This window comes from Trichechus manatus, unplaced genomic scaffold (genome assembly GCF_000243295.1).
Source record: "Trichechus manatus latirostris isolate Lorelei unplaced genomic scaffold, TriManLat1.0 scaffold00286, whole genome shotgun sequence".
Lineage (NCBI taxonomy): Eukaryota > Metazoa > Chordata > Mammalia > Sirenia > Trichechidae > Trichechus > Trichechus manatus.
The window spans coordinates 286,236-305,472 of NW_004444222.1; the positions used below are offsets into that span (position 1 = coordinate 286,236).

General features: G+C 36.5%; 1 protein-coding gene across 1 annotated transcript in view; it reads left to right on the forward strand.

Annotated features, from left to right (window-relative positions):
- Positions 1-19,237, forward strand: part of FAM13A (family with sequence similarity 13 member A) — a 109,734-nt gene that overhangs the window by 21,789 nt on the left and 68,708 nt on the right. The window contains exons 2-3 of the mRNA XM_023725108.1: positions 14,181-14,222; positions 17,033-17,212. Coding sequence (XP_023580876.1) covers positions 14,181-14,222; positions 17,033-17,212 — 222 coding nt within the window. The remainder of the gene's footprint in view (positions 1-14,180; positions 14,223-17,032; positions 17,213-19,237) is intronic.

The following is a 19,237-nucleotide window of genomic DNA, read 5'->3' on the forward strand; positions in this document are numbered from 1 at the left end:
AGATAATTGAGTATGTAATCATTTCAAGGGTAAATGTATGACTACCTGGATTGGGTTTTCTGTAGAATAAGGTAGTCAAAGGTTTCCTCCTGAAAGTGTGATGTGAGTGACTTTTGCCTTAGGCCTAATCCTGAAGAAACCTCTCTTGAGTAATTGGCCTTGGCTAGGTGAGGACTTCCAAGGTAGGGTGTGTTTTATTCATCTTACTCCATGGTGATATTAGCTTTAATGTGTCAAAACAAAATTTGTGACAGGTAGAACAGGGTTTTAGTAAAATTAACATATCAATAACATAAATGTACATTAATTCAAAATATATTTTCCTTTTAGTTCAGAGGACAATGAAAGACCTAGGTCACCAATCTATTTGAGGTATTTATTTTGTTTTGTTAGTCCATTAGGCGGCAGTGGAGGTGGGTTAAATCTTCTTTGAGTTTAGTTGTTTGTTTGAATCCTTTTCAACAGAATATTATACACTAAGGCCAGACTAAACTTACTGGAGTTTCTTAACATTTTGTTCATGTTGTATTTTCCCCTCCTGTTTAAAAAGCTTTTAAAAAAGAAGTTAACCTCATTGAAAAGACTAAAAGGTATTTGTTTTGGTTTATAGTGGTTTTGTTTTTTTTTTACTCACAAATGTCAGGGTAAAACCAAAAACCAAATCCATTGTCATCGAGTTGATTCTGACTCATAGTGACCCTATAGGACAGACTAGAACTGCCTCATAGGGTTTCTAAGGAGCGGCTAGTAGATTCGAACTGCCAACTTTTGGTTATCAGCCAAGCTCTCAACCACTGCGCCCCAGGACTCTAATGTCAGAGTAGCCATTTTAGTTTCAAAAACTGCCCATAGGGTCACTTTGAATCAGAATTGACTCTATGGCAATAGGCTGGTTTACCAGAAGAACTAGATTGTGCCTGGCTACCGCTACTGACCATTTTGACTAAGATCACAACAGAGGGTCCTGGACAGAGTGGGAGAAAAATGTAGAATAAAAAATCAAATTCACAAAAAAAGACCAGACTTACTGGTCTAACAGACTGGAGGAACCCTTCTAACCTGGAACTGAAGCCATTCCCGGAGACCACCTTCCAGCCAAACAATAGACAAGCCCATAAAATAAACAATAACATCCGGGAGGAACGTGCTCCTTAGAACAATCAATTATATGAGATCAAAAGGGCAGTATTTGCCCAAAAGCAAAGATGAGAAGGCAAGAAGGTATAAAATCAGAACAAAAGGAAATGGGGAACCCAAGGTGGAAATAGGGAGAGTGCTGACACATTGTGGGGAATGAAACCAAGACCATGAAACATTTTATGTACAAACTATCGAATGGGAATGTAATTTGCTCTGTTAACTTTTCACCTGATGCACAATTTAAAACAAACCAAAAACAAAAAACTGCCCAATGATCAGGCTGTAACCTAAAATAAAATTTCTATGTTATACATATGGAGGGAAAAGGAAGGGCACTCACTCACGAAAGAAAGCTCGGATTATGTTAGGTTATTTTTATACAGTAATAGTGTATGAAACTAAATATTCATGAGTTCATAGAGCTGAGTATTATTTTCTATCTAAAGCCTCTGGAGCCAGAATGTTGCTGTTGTGTGCTGTAGAGTCGGTTCTGACTCCTAACGAGCCTATAGGACAGAGTAGAACTGCCCCATAGGGTTTCCAAGGAGCTACAGGTGGATTCAAACTGCCGACCTTTTAGTTAGCAGCCTGAGCTCTTAACCACTTTGCCACCAGGGCTCCATAAAGCCTCTTGAGCCAGAATAGCACATATAAAAACAGGTATGTTTATAGAATTTAAAATTCAAAGTAGACATTAGTTGAGATCACTTCTCTCAATACCTTGTCTCTTTAGTGACTAAAAAATTACCGTATTGGTGTGATTTTTCAATGAACAATCTGATTTAGGTATAATTTAGAACCATGGTTTTCTTATTACTTGTTTCCTCACTACCTACCCACTTTGAAAGTTTAGAAAATATATTTCAAAATGATATAACCATGTAAATTAAAGTAAATAATGCTGCAGTTTTTTGTTTTATCATTCTCCCACTTTGAAGTCTACTGCTTTTTAAAAGAAATGTCAGAATGTATAAAATGTCAGAATATGTAATACATAATTTATTTAATTATTTTTGAATCTGATTTGTTGCTATGGTCCTAGGGTTAGATTTAGACTTTATTTCAACTACTAGTAGTTCAGAAATGTATCCTAGGACTTCAGTCTTAAACAAGTAACAGTTTTTCAGTACTTGTTCTGCCTGTTAGCAACTTGAAGCATATTGCATAATGACTTTGTGGCAAAAGAGGGAACATTTGAGGTTTTAGTCTGAGACAACATGGTGGTTTATTTTATTCACCCTGGTTTTCTGCCAACTAAATCAGCATATTCTGGTTCATAGGCTATCTCAACTATGCAATTACAGTAAACACAAGAGGATGTTGCTGAGTACATAGTGACTCTGGTATCCATTTTGTAAATACAGTAATATCGGACAAATGATTATTATATTCTAGTGAGAATTAAATTTTACACAGTACTGGAGATTATAGCACTGAATCATACCAACTAATGAAAAAAACCATTCCTCTAACTGTCATATTTTTATTGCTCTGTGTCACATCAATCTATTATTTAGGTCACATTAAATTTTATTTTGACAACTATTTGAAAAAGCATGTGGGAAAAATGGATTTATAGGTCTTGAGCTCTCGAAGACACATAATTGTGTTTTATAGTGTGGTAATTTTTGTAATTACCTAGACTATAATACTTGACTCATTAATGTAGTCTTTAAAAATAAATTCTGTGCTTACAGAATGAAAGTAAAATAAAAGAAAATTGATCATGTATTTACTGAACTCTTAATAGAATCTATTCAACCTTTTCAATGTCAAAGATCATGAAAACTAAAATACGATAAAAGTGGGAAAAAAGAATGAATGTACACACTAGCCAACATTTATAGGAGAGTTTAACGTTGCAGAAAACAGTTGCCAAGCAGGCATTCTTTTCATATAATGGAAATTTAAATTAAGCAGAGCTATTTCATAAATGTAAAAATAATAATTAGCCTGAGGTGAAAATATTTTTAAAAGTAGTTTGTTTTTTGAATAACATTATATGATAGTCTTAAAAAATTATGTAAGAATTTGGCTGATACAAGGTAATTTAATTTTTGTCCCTGGGTGATACAATGCGCTTGGCTGCTGACCAAAAGATTGGAGGTTCAAGTCCACACAGAGACACCTCAGAAGGGCCTGGTGATCTACTTCTGAAAAAAAAAAAAATCAACCATGAAAAACCCTATGGAGCACAGTTCTACCCTGACACACATGGGGCCATCATGATGTCAGAGTCAATCAATGGCAACTGGTTTTTTTACTTGAAGCAGGGAGAACTGATTGGTAAAACATGAACTTTTTTTTTTTTCAATTATTTGCATGGCTGGTTTGATATAGACCTTGTTGTGTCTTACTTTACCATATAGTAGTTAAGTAGAAGGAAGAAAACATGGTTAATTATGATGAAATTCTTCTAGATTTCTGGACTAGAAACATGACCGGTCCACTCATAAATTTATAAATTAGTGCACTTTTTTTTTCACAGCCTCCAGTAAGAGCAAATAAACGCTTAAATGTTTTAAATATATTTAAATAAAAATGTTTAACTTTTTGTCTTTCATCCCTTTCCCTCCCACTTTATTACTTAGGAACTTCTTTGCTGCAATGCTTATAAAAGGAAGCTACTGCAAGACTTAACGAATTTCATGATGATTTGTTAACATGAGAAAAACTTAAGTTGGCTTTTTAAAACTCAAAGTAATATTAAATCTGTCTGTAAAAAGTAAAAAAAAAAAAAAGAAAGAAAGAAAAGATTGGTAGTTGCCAAATCTTTCCTGACCAGGAATATTGAGTACTGAATGCTGTATATTGTGTTTATGACAGTGGAGACTGGTCAGGTTTCTCTCCAGGGGAGGAAAGGCCCAGTGGAAAGATGAGATGATCCAGAGGTAGACGCAGACACAAGCAGCCAGGCAGGTAGCAATGGAGTCCCGAGCGAATGAGGATGGAATAGCTGGTCAGTCTGGTGGCCAATTCTGCCAGGTCCAGCATGAGGTGGAATGTCAAAACATAGTAGCTGCAAGTCTGGGAGTGGGCAATCTTCAATGAGAGAACAGATCAGAGCCAAGAGAGGTTAAGAGCAAAGCAGGGGGGCTCCTTTGTCAGAGGAAGAAGAGTAGTTGTTCCATAGAAGAACTCAAGCATAGGGAGATCAGACAGGGACCCAGTATTGGAATGTAGGCATGTAACAAGGTGGATTGTTTATAACAAGGTAGAGCCTGCATGTGGGGTAGTGGAAAGAGAAGAAGAGCATTCAGAGAGGCCGAATTGCACTAGCGGAGGTCCCAGGACCTACCTGTTGCCAGAGAAAGAGGGTGGGATGCAGGAATAGGGAACCAGATAGGTCATTTCAATCATCATCTTACTCTACTTTTCACCTTGTAGAATGTGTTTCTGTAACTTGAGATTCTCTTTTAACTGTCTTGGCTGAACCACATGTCGGTCTACTGTACATTTCATTTGCCTTCAGTCCTTTTTGTAATTAAGTAGGATTGTTATAAATAGACACAAACTCATATATTCTCATTCTACATTCAATATCTTCTGTGGTAAGAACTCTGTGTTCTCTAATTTTAGTAGTTGTCCATCCTAAGCTAATTCACCACAGAGCCCTTTGTCCCTTTTTGCAAAGGAAAGAAACAGTAGCTACAAATCTACACCTGTGCCATCCCTTGTGGCAAGTTTATTGCAGCTACAGTAGCTCAAACAGTAGGTGCCATTGTTCCCCAGTTGCCCATTAGGGATTACCTGCCCTGTTGAAATGATTAAGGAAGTAGAAGGGAAGGTCAAGTTATGCCAAACCCTAGTGAGATTGTCGCAAATAAACATGAACTTTGCAAACATGAGGTGAAAAAAAAATCTTGGCAAGGAACTTGTACACTGGTCTCTTTCATGTTCTAGGCTAGAGTCCAAAGAAAAGGAGCCCCTGCCTCAGTTGCTCAGTTTAGCATCAAAGCAACTTGCTGTTGGTGTTCTGTGCCACGTTCAGCCCCCTGCTGTCCGAATTCTTTTGCCTGGCTTCCAGTCAGATATGCTAGGATCTGTTGCTGGTTCTACTACCACTTGTCTAAGTCTTCAGTGTCTGCAAACCCGGGTTCTGATTTCTGTGGTTTGCTTCCCCTAATACTAGGGTTCTTAATCTCCACTTTTTCTCCTTTCAATCCCTACCTGCCCCAACCTCACCTATACAGCCTCCTTCACACTCTGTTTGGCCAGGGTCAGATACCAGCCTCTAAATCTGAATTTGGCTCAATTCTACCCTTGAATTCTTTCTTTACAAATTCCCAGATTATGCATATAGCCTGTTATCCACAACCTGTCTGTCTGTTATGGATTGAATTGTGTCCCCAAAAGTATATGTTGTAAATTCTAACCCCTATACCTATGGGGGCCCTGGTGGCACAGTGGTTAAGAACTTGGCCACTAACCAAAAGGTTGGCAGTTCAAATCCACCAGCTGCCCGTTAGATACCCTGTGAGGGCAGTTCTACTCTGTACCATAGGGTTGCTATGAGTCAGAATCAGTTTGAAGGCAATGGGTTTGGTCTTTGGCTTTATACCTGTGGATGTAATTCCATTTGGGTATAGCGTTTTCTCTGTTATGTTAATGAGGACATAGCATTGTAGGGTGTGTTTTAAGCCAATCACTTTTGAGATATAAAATGAGCAGATTAGCATAGAAGCAAGGAAGCAGATGGGGGAAGACAGATGCCAGGCCACACGAAGATCACCAAGGAACCCAGGAACAGAAGCTGAAAAGAGAAAAGGACCTTCCTCCCAAGCCGACAGAAAGACAGAGCTTTCCCCCAGAGCTGGTGCCCTGAATTCAAATTTCTAGCCTCTTAAACTGTGAGAAAATAAGTTTCTGTTTGCTAAAGCCACCAACTTGTGATATTTCTCTTATAGCAGCACTAAAAACTAAGATACTGCCTTTGCCTGGTTTTTATGAAAATCCTAAATATGTGCCTCAGGGGCTACGTACGTGTATTTAGAGCCAGTCTTATTCATCAGGCTCTAAACAACTCACCTAGTCTTTTTCCTTGCTTATCTAACACCTGTCTTCTAGCAGCTACACTGATCTTTTCTCCTTTCTCTTATTTTTTGCACCATCTAAACTCAAGAATTGTCAGTTTTTATCAATGTCAGCCCTAGTTTTGATACAGTGCGAATTGAAGCTGAATTACTATTTAGCAGATTGGGAATTGCGTACGATCACATTAAGTATTTTATTCATTTTTTAATTTTCCTGAAAGGAACATCAACAAATTTACATCTTAAGTTAGCTGTTGGCATACAAACTCATTGTATAGCATTTTATTTTAATTTTTGATAGCTAGAACTTAGGAACCATCAATTTTGTAAAAGTTCTTTAGCTGTAGAATTTATATTGAAGAAAAAACTTAACTTTGGATAAATTCAAATTAAAACAGTATCTGAAATTACATCATACCACTCCTATCCTGATAGATAGAAAATTTCATTCTAAAGCATTTTTAGATAGCTTTTGGGGGAGAATATCTGCCCAAACAACTTGTGCTAGAATTTGTAAGTTTGTCATTTTTTTTGTTATGCTTTCTTATTTTTATTTTTAATAGCTTATTTTTCTCCTTAAGAAGTATAATGTATATTTGCTAAATTATCATTTGTGAGCAAAAATTCCTCATTATCAGATGGGATAAGTTGGAGAGGTGTAGCATACCAGACATTTATTCGTTTATAGGTGTGTTTCAGGCTACTGACTAAGAAGTGGAATAAACAAGCAGGCTGTCTGTTTAATTAATCTGCTTGATTTTTTTTTTTTTTTTTTACCAAGTTGGCAAAGTCAGCTAGATATTAGAATAGAATGTCTTTCAGAAACAACATACACTAAAATATTTTTTTCTTTGTCATTTTAAACTAGAATAGTGGCTCTCAAGCAAGAAGGCATATCGCCTCTGACTGTGGAGCTCTTTAAAACTGCCTGGATCTTACTGGCCAGATTCTGAGTCTCAGGGAGAGCCTGAACATCTATGTTTTCAAAAGTCTTATAGAGATTTTGATGCGCACCCCAGTTGAAAACCACTGTTAGGTGCTGTCAGGTTGATTCCGACTCATAGCAACCCCATATGACAGAGTAGAACTGTCCCATTGGGTTTTCTTGACTATAATTTTTATGGAAGTAGATTGCCAGATCTTTCTCCCGAAGAGCTGCAGGGTGGGTTCAAACTGCCAAACTTTTGATTAGCAGCTGAGCGCTTAACCGTTTACCCTATCAGGACTCCTTTATTTTATACTAAAGAACATTTATAGTCTTTACTACTCTTTATCATACAATCCTTTAGGGACTCAATATTGAATTCTTGACTCTTGGGAATTACTAGTCATATTTTTGTATAGTGAGAGATAAGTACAAATTCTAGGTTTAATTCTAGCCCATTAATGGGAAATATTGAATATATATTTTAGGGTATATTGAGAAACAAAGGTAAATTATTTAAATTTTTATACTTTTAATGCCTCTTCTGTTTATATGTCTTCTCAGTACAATAAAACAAGAGAAAAAAAAAATTATTTATAGAAAATGACACCTTTATATCCATTCTGCCTAGATGTCTTGCTAGTTCATTTCTTAGTTTACCTGCCTTCCTGTGGACATACCTTTGAGGAAAATTCAGATTCTAAGAAGATGTTAACTCCTAGTTTAAATTGGTAGCAGATAGATTTGCTTGATATCACTCCTGACAGCTTTAACCATTTAAATTCCAATGATGATACTAAAAAACCAAATAAACGAACCTGTTGCTGTTGAGTCAATTGACTCATAGCAACCGTATGGGACAGAGTAGAACTACCCCATAGGGTTTCCAAGGAGCAGCTGATGGATTCAAACTGCTGACTTTTTTGGTTAGCAGCTGACCTCTCATCCACTGTGCCACCAGGACTCCAATGATTATATAAAAGATAAACACTAAAGACAGCACAATAACAGTGATAAAGGTAGCCAGATATGTCAAAGGGCACATCACCAATGGGAATGGACTGAGAAACATATTTTTGCCTTGCAGACTTCGTGTTCTACCATCTAAAATGATACAGATGGCCACAGAGAGAGAAGGTGGGGGTGGGGGAACTGGCTTGGATTCCTTCCGCACTGCACCGACCAGAAAAGCAAGTAGCGTTCCCCCAGATGAGCAGAAACTTATTATCTGAGACATCCAGAGCTGAGTTTTGTTTTTTCCACCTCTCTTCTCCTGTAAGCTTTTTTTCTGTATCCATTCAACAACTAGAATGTTCAGTATACAAAACAATGGAGAGGAGAGAGGATCCCCCTGGGATGCTCAGTCACCTAACACAAAGCATTTGAGAAAGGGATAAAGGCAGTAAGATTATTGGATTTAATGCTCTCAAGTGTACATTGCACAAAGACAAACTGCAATTTTTTTTTTTCTGATTCTACAACTTAGTCATAAAATTGGACCAAACCACCTAAGTAGGCATTATAGAGTGTTCAGTGGAGGGTGGGGGGATCATCTACTAAGGTCAGTCTCCTCACCCAGGTTGTTGGTAATGAGTCTGTCTAGATTAATTGTTCGCCCTTATGAATCATCATGGAGCAGTTCTACTCTGCACACATGGGGTCGCCATGAGTCAGAATTGACTCAACAGCAACTGACAACAAGAACCACTAAACAGAAATAAACTATTTGGGACTTATTAGGAGAAATTACAACCTAAGAGAAAAATGATTTGCCCTGAGAACTCAGAATAAAAAGAGTTTTCAGAGATTATTTTTTATATGATTCAAAGGAAAACTTGGAAGTAATATTGTTGGTCTTCTCCAAAGATGCTAAAGGACATGACTGACCTCTTTGAAACATTAGTAGGAAGCTGTAAGGGTAGATTAAATTTAGAATTAAAAGACTAGAGACAAAGGAGGGAAATAGGAACATAGAAATGTATTAACAGAAATGAAACAAACTGTGTGGGAAGCAGTATAGAGCAGAAATCATTAAAAATAAATGAATTACATGATGAGAGAGAAACTTAAGAAGCCCTCTCAGAGTCAAGAGGAAAAGGATAAAGATAAAAACTATGAGAGAGAGAATGTTAGACACGAAGGTCAGAGATTGGATTCCCAACGTAAAAATTATAATTGATTCTAAGGAAGAAACCATACTAATAGAAGTAGAAATCAAAGCTAATTGAGAGATGAATGTATGCCAAGCTAATTGAGGATGAATAAAAATATTTTTTAATCAAAAAGTAGAGACTTGTTTATAAGCATTTTTGGACGAACAAAGAAAGTGAATTTCTTGTCTTACATGGAAGGTAGGGGAGAAGGAGCAGGAGTAAAAAATTACTTAAAAAAATTTTTTTTAATAATTTGGGAGGAATGGGTATAAGAGGCAATTGCTAGTAGAATTGTACATAGGATCCCTATATTCTAAATCCTCTACGAAGATAAGAGCAAAGACAGAAATCAGAGGAAAAGGAAGCTCTAAAGAAATTATAATGCAACAACACAAAATTAGAACAAATATGTCAGCCTGGTAGAGGGACAGCAGAAAAGAGGAAGAGCCTCAATAAGATGGATTGACCCAGTGGCTACAACAATGGGCTCAAACACAGCAATTATTGTGAGGATGATGCAGGACGAGGCAGTGTTTCATTTGATTGTATATAGGGTCTGTATGAGTCCGAACTGACTTGACGGCACCTGACAACAACATCAGCATGACAGTAAATGTAAATGGATTAAATTACCTAATAAAAGCTAAGGATACTCAAAAATTGTCTTTTGAACTAAATTGTGCTCAAAAGGGACGTACCTAAAACAAAATGGCACAGAAAGGTTAATAATAAAAAGATAGACATATGTATATCTGATAAATGTGAGCAAAAAGAAAGCAGAGATGACAACATCAATACCAGAACAACTAAAATCAAGGCCAAATTTATTAGGCGATACAAACCTAGATTTATTTTACCAAATATAATGTATATTGAACATATAAAAACTACAAATAAATATATGTCAAATAACATAGCATCAAATTATATAAATTTAAACTCTTAAATTAGCAAGGATACATAGACAAGCACATTTGAAGTATAGGACTTATACATAAAACTTTACATCTGTAACAAACAAAATTTACAAAATAACATTGAGAATTTGATATCATTAGTAAGATTTAAATAAATGAGCATATATTTATACACATATTGAACTTTGCACCCTACAAATAGGGCTCAAGCACTCATGCCACTTTATAAAAATTATTCAGCTATCTCTAAAAGTGTAAAACTATTAGAGACCACTCTATGCAATTTTATACTAACATAAAAATCTAGATGAAATAATTTTCTGGAATATATAAATTATGAGCTGAAAATTCCACTTGAATCTGTAATATCACTCTTAGTAATATATTCTAATTCTAATGAAATAACTAGTAGTATAGTCACAGATTTATATAAATAACATTATTTGAGAATAAGAATTGTGTTCTTATCAAGAATACACTCTGAAGCTAGACTACATGACATGGAATCAGAGCACTGTAAACTTGGGTGAGATCTGAAACTTCTCTGAGTCTCGATTTCTTCATCTGTAAAATGGTACAGTTTGTACCGTGAACTATCTTTATTTCATAATTCTGCTTAATAAAGACCTTGGTCCTCTTCTGAATCTGGCTTGAATTTCTGGCAGTTCCCTGTCAATGTACTGCTACAACTGCTTTTGCATTATCTTCAGCAAAATTTTCTTGTATGTGATATTAATGATATCGTTCAATAATTTCCACATTCTGTTGGATCACCTTTCTTTGGCACAAATATGGATCTCTTCAAGTCAGGTGGCGAGGTAGCTGTCTTCCAGATTTCTTGGCGTAGACGACTGAGTGCTTCCAGCATTGCATCCATTTGTTGAAACCTCATCAATTCCTGCAGACTGGTTTTTCACTAACTCCTTCAGTGCAGCTTGAACTTCTTCCTTCAGTACCATCGGTTCATGATCATATGCTACCTCCTGAAATGGTTGAATGTTGGCCAATTCTTTTTGGTACAGTAACTCTGTATTCCTTCCATCTTCTTTGAATACTTCCTGCGTTGTTCAATATTTTGCCCATAGAATCCTTCAGTATAACAACTTGAGGCTTGAATTTTTTCTTCAGTTCTTTCAGCTTGAGAAATGCTGAGTGTGTTCTTCCCTTTTGGTTTTCTAAGTTCAGGTCTTTGCACATTTCATTATAATACTTTGTCTTCTCGAACTGCCCTTTGAAATCTTCTGTTCAGCTCTTTTACTTCATCATTTTCTTCTGTGTGCTTTAGCTACTCTACAGTCAAGAGCAAGTTTTAGAGTTTCTTCTGACATCCATTTTGGTCTTTTCTTTCTTTCCTGTCTTTTTAATGACCTTTTTCTTTCTTCATGTATGATGTTCTTGATGTCATCCCACAACTCGTCTGGTCTTCAGTCATTAGTGTTCAATGTGTCAAATCTATTCTTGAGATGGTGGACTAATTGGCTAACTATACTTCTATGTTTGGAATGTTTTCTAGCATCTGGCAGATCTACATCCTTTTGACTCTTCCAGGTTTTCCCTGAGTCATTGTTCACAGTGGTCCCTGCTCCCAAAGCCAAAGTTGTGTAACTGCATTGAGAAGTGGGGTACGGGAGTTAATTATACAGTGCTGAATTTACAGAGAGTGAGCCACAAAGCATCAAAAGCAGGGACTGCCTGTTGCAGTTAAGGGTAAACAGAGCAGCAAAGGATTTATTGTTGGTTATGTAACCTGGGAACCACTATGAATAACAAGCATTGTGAGGCAGAAGAGAAATGGTTGTAATTAAAAACGAAGTAAAATACCTAAACCTAGGCCTCCATATACAAAGATGACTCTAGTGAGTTTCTCTTCTAGTAAGATGGTCTAGTGTAGTGATTAAAAGCTTAAACTCTAGACTAAAACTTTCGTGGTTCAAATCCCAGCTCAACCACTTTTGGCTCCATGATTGTGGGCAAGTTATTCACCCTCTCTAATCTTTTCATCTGAAAATACAGAAAACAATAGTAGCTACCTCATAGGTTATTGTAATAGTAAATGAGAGGATCTATGGGTGGTGCAGGCAGTTTGTGGTGGGTCGCTAACCAAAAGGTTAGCAGTTTGAACCCACTCAGCAGCTCTGTGGAAGAAAAGGCCTGGCAATCTGCTTTCCATAAAGATTACAGCCAAAAAAAACTCTGTGGAGCAGTTCTACTCTGTAACAAATGGGGTTGCCATGAGCTGAAGGCCGACTTGATGGTAACTAACAATAACAATAAACAATAACAACGTGTTCCATAGTGTCTGGAACGCTGTAAGTATTCAGTAAATGTTAGGGTTTTAAAAAATTATTTTCATATGATTCTTTTCATCAATTTCCCTTGTGCACAATAGCATGATTTTACGTTTTTTCCTGGGCTGTAGCTGTGATCTACGGCCGTGACAAAGAGCTGCAACTTTAAATAAAGGTACTTATCTGAAGCTAAAGACTGTTTGTTGATCATCTCTGGGATGTTGAGTATTATGCTGGGTATGATGGTGGCAGTTGTGAGGAGTGTAGTAACAGAAAGTGAGAAATATCATACAATCCCTTGAGGCACTTAATTTCTGAATTGAAAGAGATAAGATATACTCTTACCTGGAAGAAAAAAACAGCAGATGATTCCAAATCAACATATTCATATGCTGAAAATTATATAATATAACTTAGGATATTTGGAATAATTGGAATGTAGCCATCAGTATCAGTCATTAACAGATTTTATTTTCTTTAAGTGTCTTGTGCAAAGAAGGCAGAAAAATAGAGAAGCTTTAGAACTATTGGGCAAAACTATAGTTTGATTTGAGCTAAAGGTTTTTAAAACTCTGCTCAATATTTTACCTTTTTTGTAAGTATAGCAGTCTTGGCTCTTGATTTAGAAGCCAACTAAGCACTAGAGGGCAGAATGTGCAAAAGTAACCCTATCAATACAGTTAAAATAGCTACCAACCTCAACCCTCATTCATGGTTATATGCACATAGAGCACAGGCAAGAGAGGAATTTCTGAAAGGTGTAATCAGATAATGTTTTATAATTTCATCATTCAAATTGATATTGACAAATTTTTTAATGCATTTGTAGATAATTTGGGCTTTAGAGAAAATAGGAAACTAGCAGAAGTTCATAAATGCTCAACAAAAAGGGCTGCAAATTAGATGTTAATACAAAACATAGAGCTTAAGATGTTTTCCATCTTGAGGAATTTAGGATGAAAGGGTGGCTTAGAAATGATGGTTTAGAAATAGTTATGTGGAAAACAATATTAGTTCCTTGTTCTCTCTCCTGTATGATCCCTGCCCCCTGCCTGCTCAGAGATGAGTTTCAGAAAGGTGCTTCCATCTGCAGGCCTGGGGGTTGGAGTCATGTGGGGGAGATATGGGGATAGGGAGAGTTGGTGGCAGGAAGGCAATCAGCAGCCATTGCATTAACCTTGTGGAAAATGAAAAGATCCTGAACTAGGGCTGTGGCAGTGACTGAGAGGAAGAGACAGTTTTCTGAGGTCAGTTGTGGAATTGTCTGTCACAGACATCTTTAAAAGGAGCCTGGTGGCACAAGCAGTTTGCAATCAGCTGCTAACTGAAAGATTGGCAGTTCAAACCCACCCAGGAGCTCCATGGAAGAAGAGGCCTAATGATCAGCTTCTGTAAAGATTACAGCCAAGAAAATCCTATAGGGTAGTTCTACTCTGTAACACATGGAGTTGCCTGAAGTCAGGGGCCAACTCTATGGCAGCTAACAACAACAGGCACCTTTAAAAATGAGAAAAAACCACTGTTCAGGAATAAGCAACCAGGGCCATCTCTATTGCTAGAAATAAGTGATAATCAGCATCCAACAGTGGATGATTAAACATCGAGTGAGGGCCACGTGAAGCCTTGCTAATTCCTTCAGCCCGTGATTCCTTCTAGATGCTTGGTTCATGGTCTCTGACCTCCTGTGTAATCTGAATTTCCATTTCTTTGCTTCTTTTTCACAGTGCTCATGTGTCACAAGTCAGCAGTGTTTCGACAACTGGAGAGTAAGTTATTTGGACTTCTTTTTTGCCCTTTCCTGTTTATTAACGCAGAGAAAAGTAATTCTAATGGCATAGAATAGTGGAAGCAATCAGTGATCACTTTTAAAATAACTCTACACAGAGGAGAGGATTAAATAAGAAGCTCCTATTTGAGCTTTTGTATGGGTATATGACTAGAGACACTTCTGCCATTTGAGAATATGAGCTTTTTGTTTGCTTCATTTTAAATAATGTCAGGGTCAATTAGTATTTGTCATGCAATCTATGTACTTTGGGAGGTATCTTGCAATGGAGGATACTATTAAAGGCTGAAGCATTAACTGTGTCCTTGCTTCCTATGTCATTAATTTTGTTTAGCCTACATTTATTGAGTGCCTGCAGTGTACCAAGCATAGTGTTAGGTGTGTAATGTCAAATAAGTCTTGGGCTCTGCCTTCAGGGACTTTACAGTCTAGTAGAGACCCAAAAAGGAAAATAAGTGATGGAGCAAATCCTTTCTCCACAGGGCAGCGGCAGTGCCCTATTAATTATATCAGTCACATGTCTTTTTCCTCCAAAGGCTATCAGTTGCACTTGGAGTAAAATCTAAACTCCAGTTATCTGTACCTGCCTACGTCTCTGAACACTTGCTCATTATACTTCAGTCAATGACTTTTCTGTTCCTGGAATAGGCCAGATTTTACTTCTGCCTCAAGATCCATAGGTGATGCAAATGGTTTACACTCATCTACTAACCTGAAGATTGGAGGTCCGAACCCATCCAGCAGCACTGCAGGAGAAGGGCCTGGCGATCTGCTTCTGTAAAGATTACAGCCAAGAAAACTCTGTGGAGTACAGTTCTACTCTGTAACACATGGGGTCACCATAAGTCGCAATTGACTCAACAGCAATGGGTTTATTCCTGCCTCAGAACCTTTGTACTGGCTGTTCCTTAGCATGGCTAGCACTTTCTTATCACTCACCTCTTTGTTCAAATGTCATCTCATCTGAGAAGCCATCCCTGACTATCCATAGTCACTATCCATCCCATTATTCTATTTTGTAGAGAATATGTCACTATCTGAAATTACATTGCTTATTGTCTATCTTGTCCCACAAGAATATAAGCTCCAAAAAACAGATACCTTGTCTATCGTGGTCATTGTTGTATCCCTAGCACCTAGATAAAGTGTCTGGCTTGTATTGGGCTTTAAATACGTATTTGTTTAATGACTTTAATGAGTAGTTCCTTGTCCGAAGACTTTTCCATCACACCTACTTCTCTTCCTTTCTTGCTGGGACATGTGTGGGCCTTTCTGGAGCATCTCCATCAGCAGGGATCAACTGTAGAAGGAAGGGAGGATGTGATGTGATAGGGAGGAAGAGAGAAGAATTAGAACAAGCACTAATTGGAATGAATTTGCATCTAACAAGATGAATTTGCTTCTTTTTTTTTTTCTTTTTCTGTCATCTGAGGAAGCAATTAGAGGGCAGGATTGACCTCACCTAGCTTTGTGAATTTTAAAGAGATCCCAGACTATGCCCAGATGGAAAGTTATTACTTTTTTGTTTCTTGACAGTCTTTCCTTTTTATATGTCCTGTGTAGTTTGCAAAAGTCATGGAATTGGTCTGTATATATATATATATTAATTTACTCACATTCCTCCATACCACTGTTATGTAATCTTGAATCATATGGGACATGGAGTCCTAAATATAAAACTTCTAATGGTCAAATTATTAGACTATACTTGCTCATTGTCTTAGATATTTTTATAAATTTTGAATAAAATTACTATGAGTCTATTATAAAAATGCATTTGGAAAATCTAAAGTTCTTTGATTTTTTGGAAACATTTAAGTCAATGCTACTTTTCAATCTTAAACAAGTATATATATGTGTGTGTACGTATGTATGTATTTATATCTTTTTTAAATGAAGAAAAACCTATTCTGAGGAGCATAAGTTTAGAATTTTGCTTGTCAGAGTATTCAGAATTTAATAGTGTGGTGATAAAAGAAGGTTTAGACACACTGAAGGATTATACAGCTTTAAAAATGATACCATTTATATCTCATCACGCACTCTTTTCAGCCCTTTGTGCTTACCTATTTTCCTCGGGTTGAACAAAGTAAATCTGTCCTTACAACTTCAATAATCTATTTTGGGGTGTTCGTATGAATATAGTTTCAATTATATACGTCACAACTTAATAGAACAGAGTTTAGGAAAGATTATGCCAGGCTATTATGAGTAGTAATTGTTCCAGTGAGGTTTTTTTCTTTCTTTATAATAGCATTATTCCCTATATAATTTTATCTTAAAGGGATTCTAAATAGATAATGGACATCATAAAATTATTTTTGCCAGTTTGCTTTGTAAATCATACTGTCTTCCTCTGCAGAGCTAGTTTGAAATTTGGAGGAAATTTGTCTTTTTTAAGAATAAGGTCTTTATTCTATGAGGGGGAAGAAAAAAAAAACCTTTCCTCATTCTGCCTTATATTACATGAATGCCTCTATAATTGTTGCTGTACTTGCCATGAGCATTTCAGTAATCCTGGACTCAGGAAGATGAGAAACACAGTTATCAACTTGGTGGAATTTGTTTAGTTTAGTTTTGTTTTTAGCACATGATACAAATATTTTGGAGATTAATGCTTTGTATGTTGTCTTTGCTCAACAAGATGTAGTAGATCTTCCACTGGTTCCAGTAAAGATATTTTCAAAGTTATGAGCACATACTTTTAAAGGCAATCATTGATAAACTTGATTGCTTGATTAACTCTGGTTTTTTTGTTTTTGTTTTTTTTTTGTTGTTTGTTTTTGCCAGACTCTTAGAAAGAACCATCCGGTCAGCTGTAGAACAGCATCTTTTTGATGTTAATAGCTCAGGAGGTCAAAGTTCAGAGGACTCAGAATCTGGAACATCATCAACATCTTCCACAGCATCTACCAAACAGCGACGACGCCAGCCCAAGGAACAGGATGAAATTCGAAGAGCCAAAGACATGTGAGTTGGCTTTAGTACTTTTTCTTACTTGAGTTTTCTCTTTGTCTTCTTTTTTAAATAGATACCTAAATTAGTCAACATGTTATAGTCACACCTCCTAGCCCTCTCCCACTTCAGTATTTAAGCTAAAACTAAAAGTTTTTGTTTTGACCATTCTAAGCTTAGTTAACATTTGGGAATTCACAGGTGATTGAATAATTATTTCAGTTTCTTCTATATGTTTGGGTTGATGTAGAAAGCTGCCTCTGATTTAATAAATCTCATATCTTGTTCAGAGGGGTCCTGAACCATGGGGCAAGAAGCTACCATGTGCCTATCCGGGAACAAAGTTGATTTTTTTATGTTAGTCAACATTCAGTTGATCAGCTTATGAACCAGCATATTTCCCTGGTATATTGACCTGATTAGGTACTAGATTATCAGTGTAATACTGTGACTGTTGGCTATATTTTGTAATAAGAAAGGTTGAACTTTAATCAAAAGAAGAAATGCTTAAGTTCTTTACTATTTTAAAGACTAAGAATTCCCACAGCATAAATTTCAAGCATAGGGAGCTTTATTCTTCATTAAAGGATTTGATGAAATACAGCTAAGCAGTTATCACTCATATTATATAATAATCATGATTTAAATTTTCAAGGAAAATAATTATATATAATGGACTGTAGTTATATGGTATTTTTCTGAAAGGTTCCAAGTTTATTTTTATCTACTGTAACATTTAGTCTCCATAAAGTTATTGTTTTGACCTCTTTATTAAATGTCAAAGACTAAACCAGACCATAGCCCCCCTCATTCTTTTTCACCTGGACTCTTAATCAACATCAAAATCTTTTTGAAAAAAAAAGGGAACTTTTTTTGCTTAAAGAAAGATACAAAAAAATAAATAATACAAATAAATTCCATGCTACACATCGTTTAGATGTTTAAGGGCTATATTAACAAATGTAATTATAGAAATAAAACAGTATCAGTGATATAGGCAACTGACTGTTCAAGTAGCATATGCGGTAGTTTTTTAAAAACTTTGTCTTGAAGCTGGTAGCTAGGAGGAGGAGTTGCAATATTCCATTTAGAAAATGGAAAAATTGTAATAGAGGAGATATTTACATTTAAAATTAGCTACTGACTGAGCTGTAAAGTTTTTAGAGAGCATAATTAGTTTGTTTACTGCCTATACTTTATTATACAGCAAGTACAAATTATTCATGTAACACAGTTCTTATCCTCTGCCTCATTTTTTGCCAAATAGTATGTGGTAACATTTTACATTTTTAAAATATCCTTTGTGTGTCATGACATCCTGTTTTCTACATACTTTGGCCAGATGGACAGCAAGTAGAGGTTGGAAATGGTAGTTACCATGATAGAGAGAACAGAGGTTGACGTGTGGTGGCGATGCTGGGTTTTAGGGGCGGGCAAGGGAAGAGGGTGGCGGGGGAGGGGGCCTCAAAAATGGACAAAGACTAAACAGGGCAGAGAAATAAACATAGAATAACCTCTCCTAAAGAATTTAAATATAATTTAAATTTAAAGGTTTTCCCAATCCAGGGATGTTACTAGTATAAAATATCTTGATTATGTTTTTTTACTGGCAACATCAGGGGAACAAAAGAGATGGAGAATGGTGGAGACTAATCATCTAAAGACTGACCATGGAACTCTAGCTTTTTCCTCAATTTTTCTTCACCACTATGTCGGCTGCTTTATAACACACTCATTCTGGTCAAATGCACAGCTGTGTGTGAAGTAGGGGCATCTTGGGGGTACAAACAATACATAGTTGAGGTAACTACAAATAGTTTTGCCTTACTCTTGGTCCTTGATATGTGGTTTAAGCATTTAGAAGTCTCATATGTTCTTTGTTTGTATCATTCCACTATTCATGAGTTCCTCCTCATACCCTGATACACTGGGTCACTATCTTGTTTTGATAGTCCCCCTTCTTTAACTTCTAGCTCATAGTGAGCTGATTCTCTGATCTCTAGGTCTTTAGAAGGGCAAGTTCCTTGCCTCTCAGAGCCC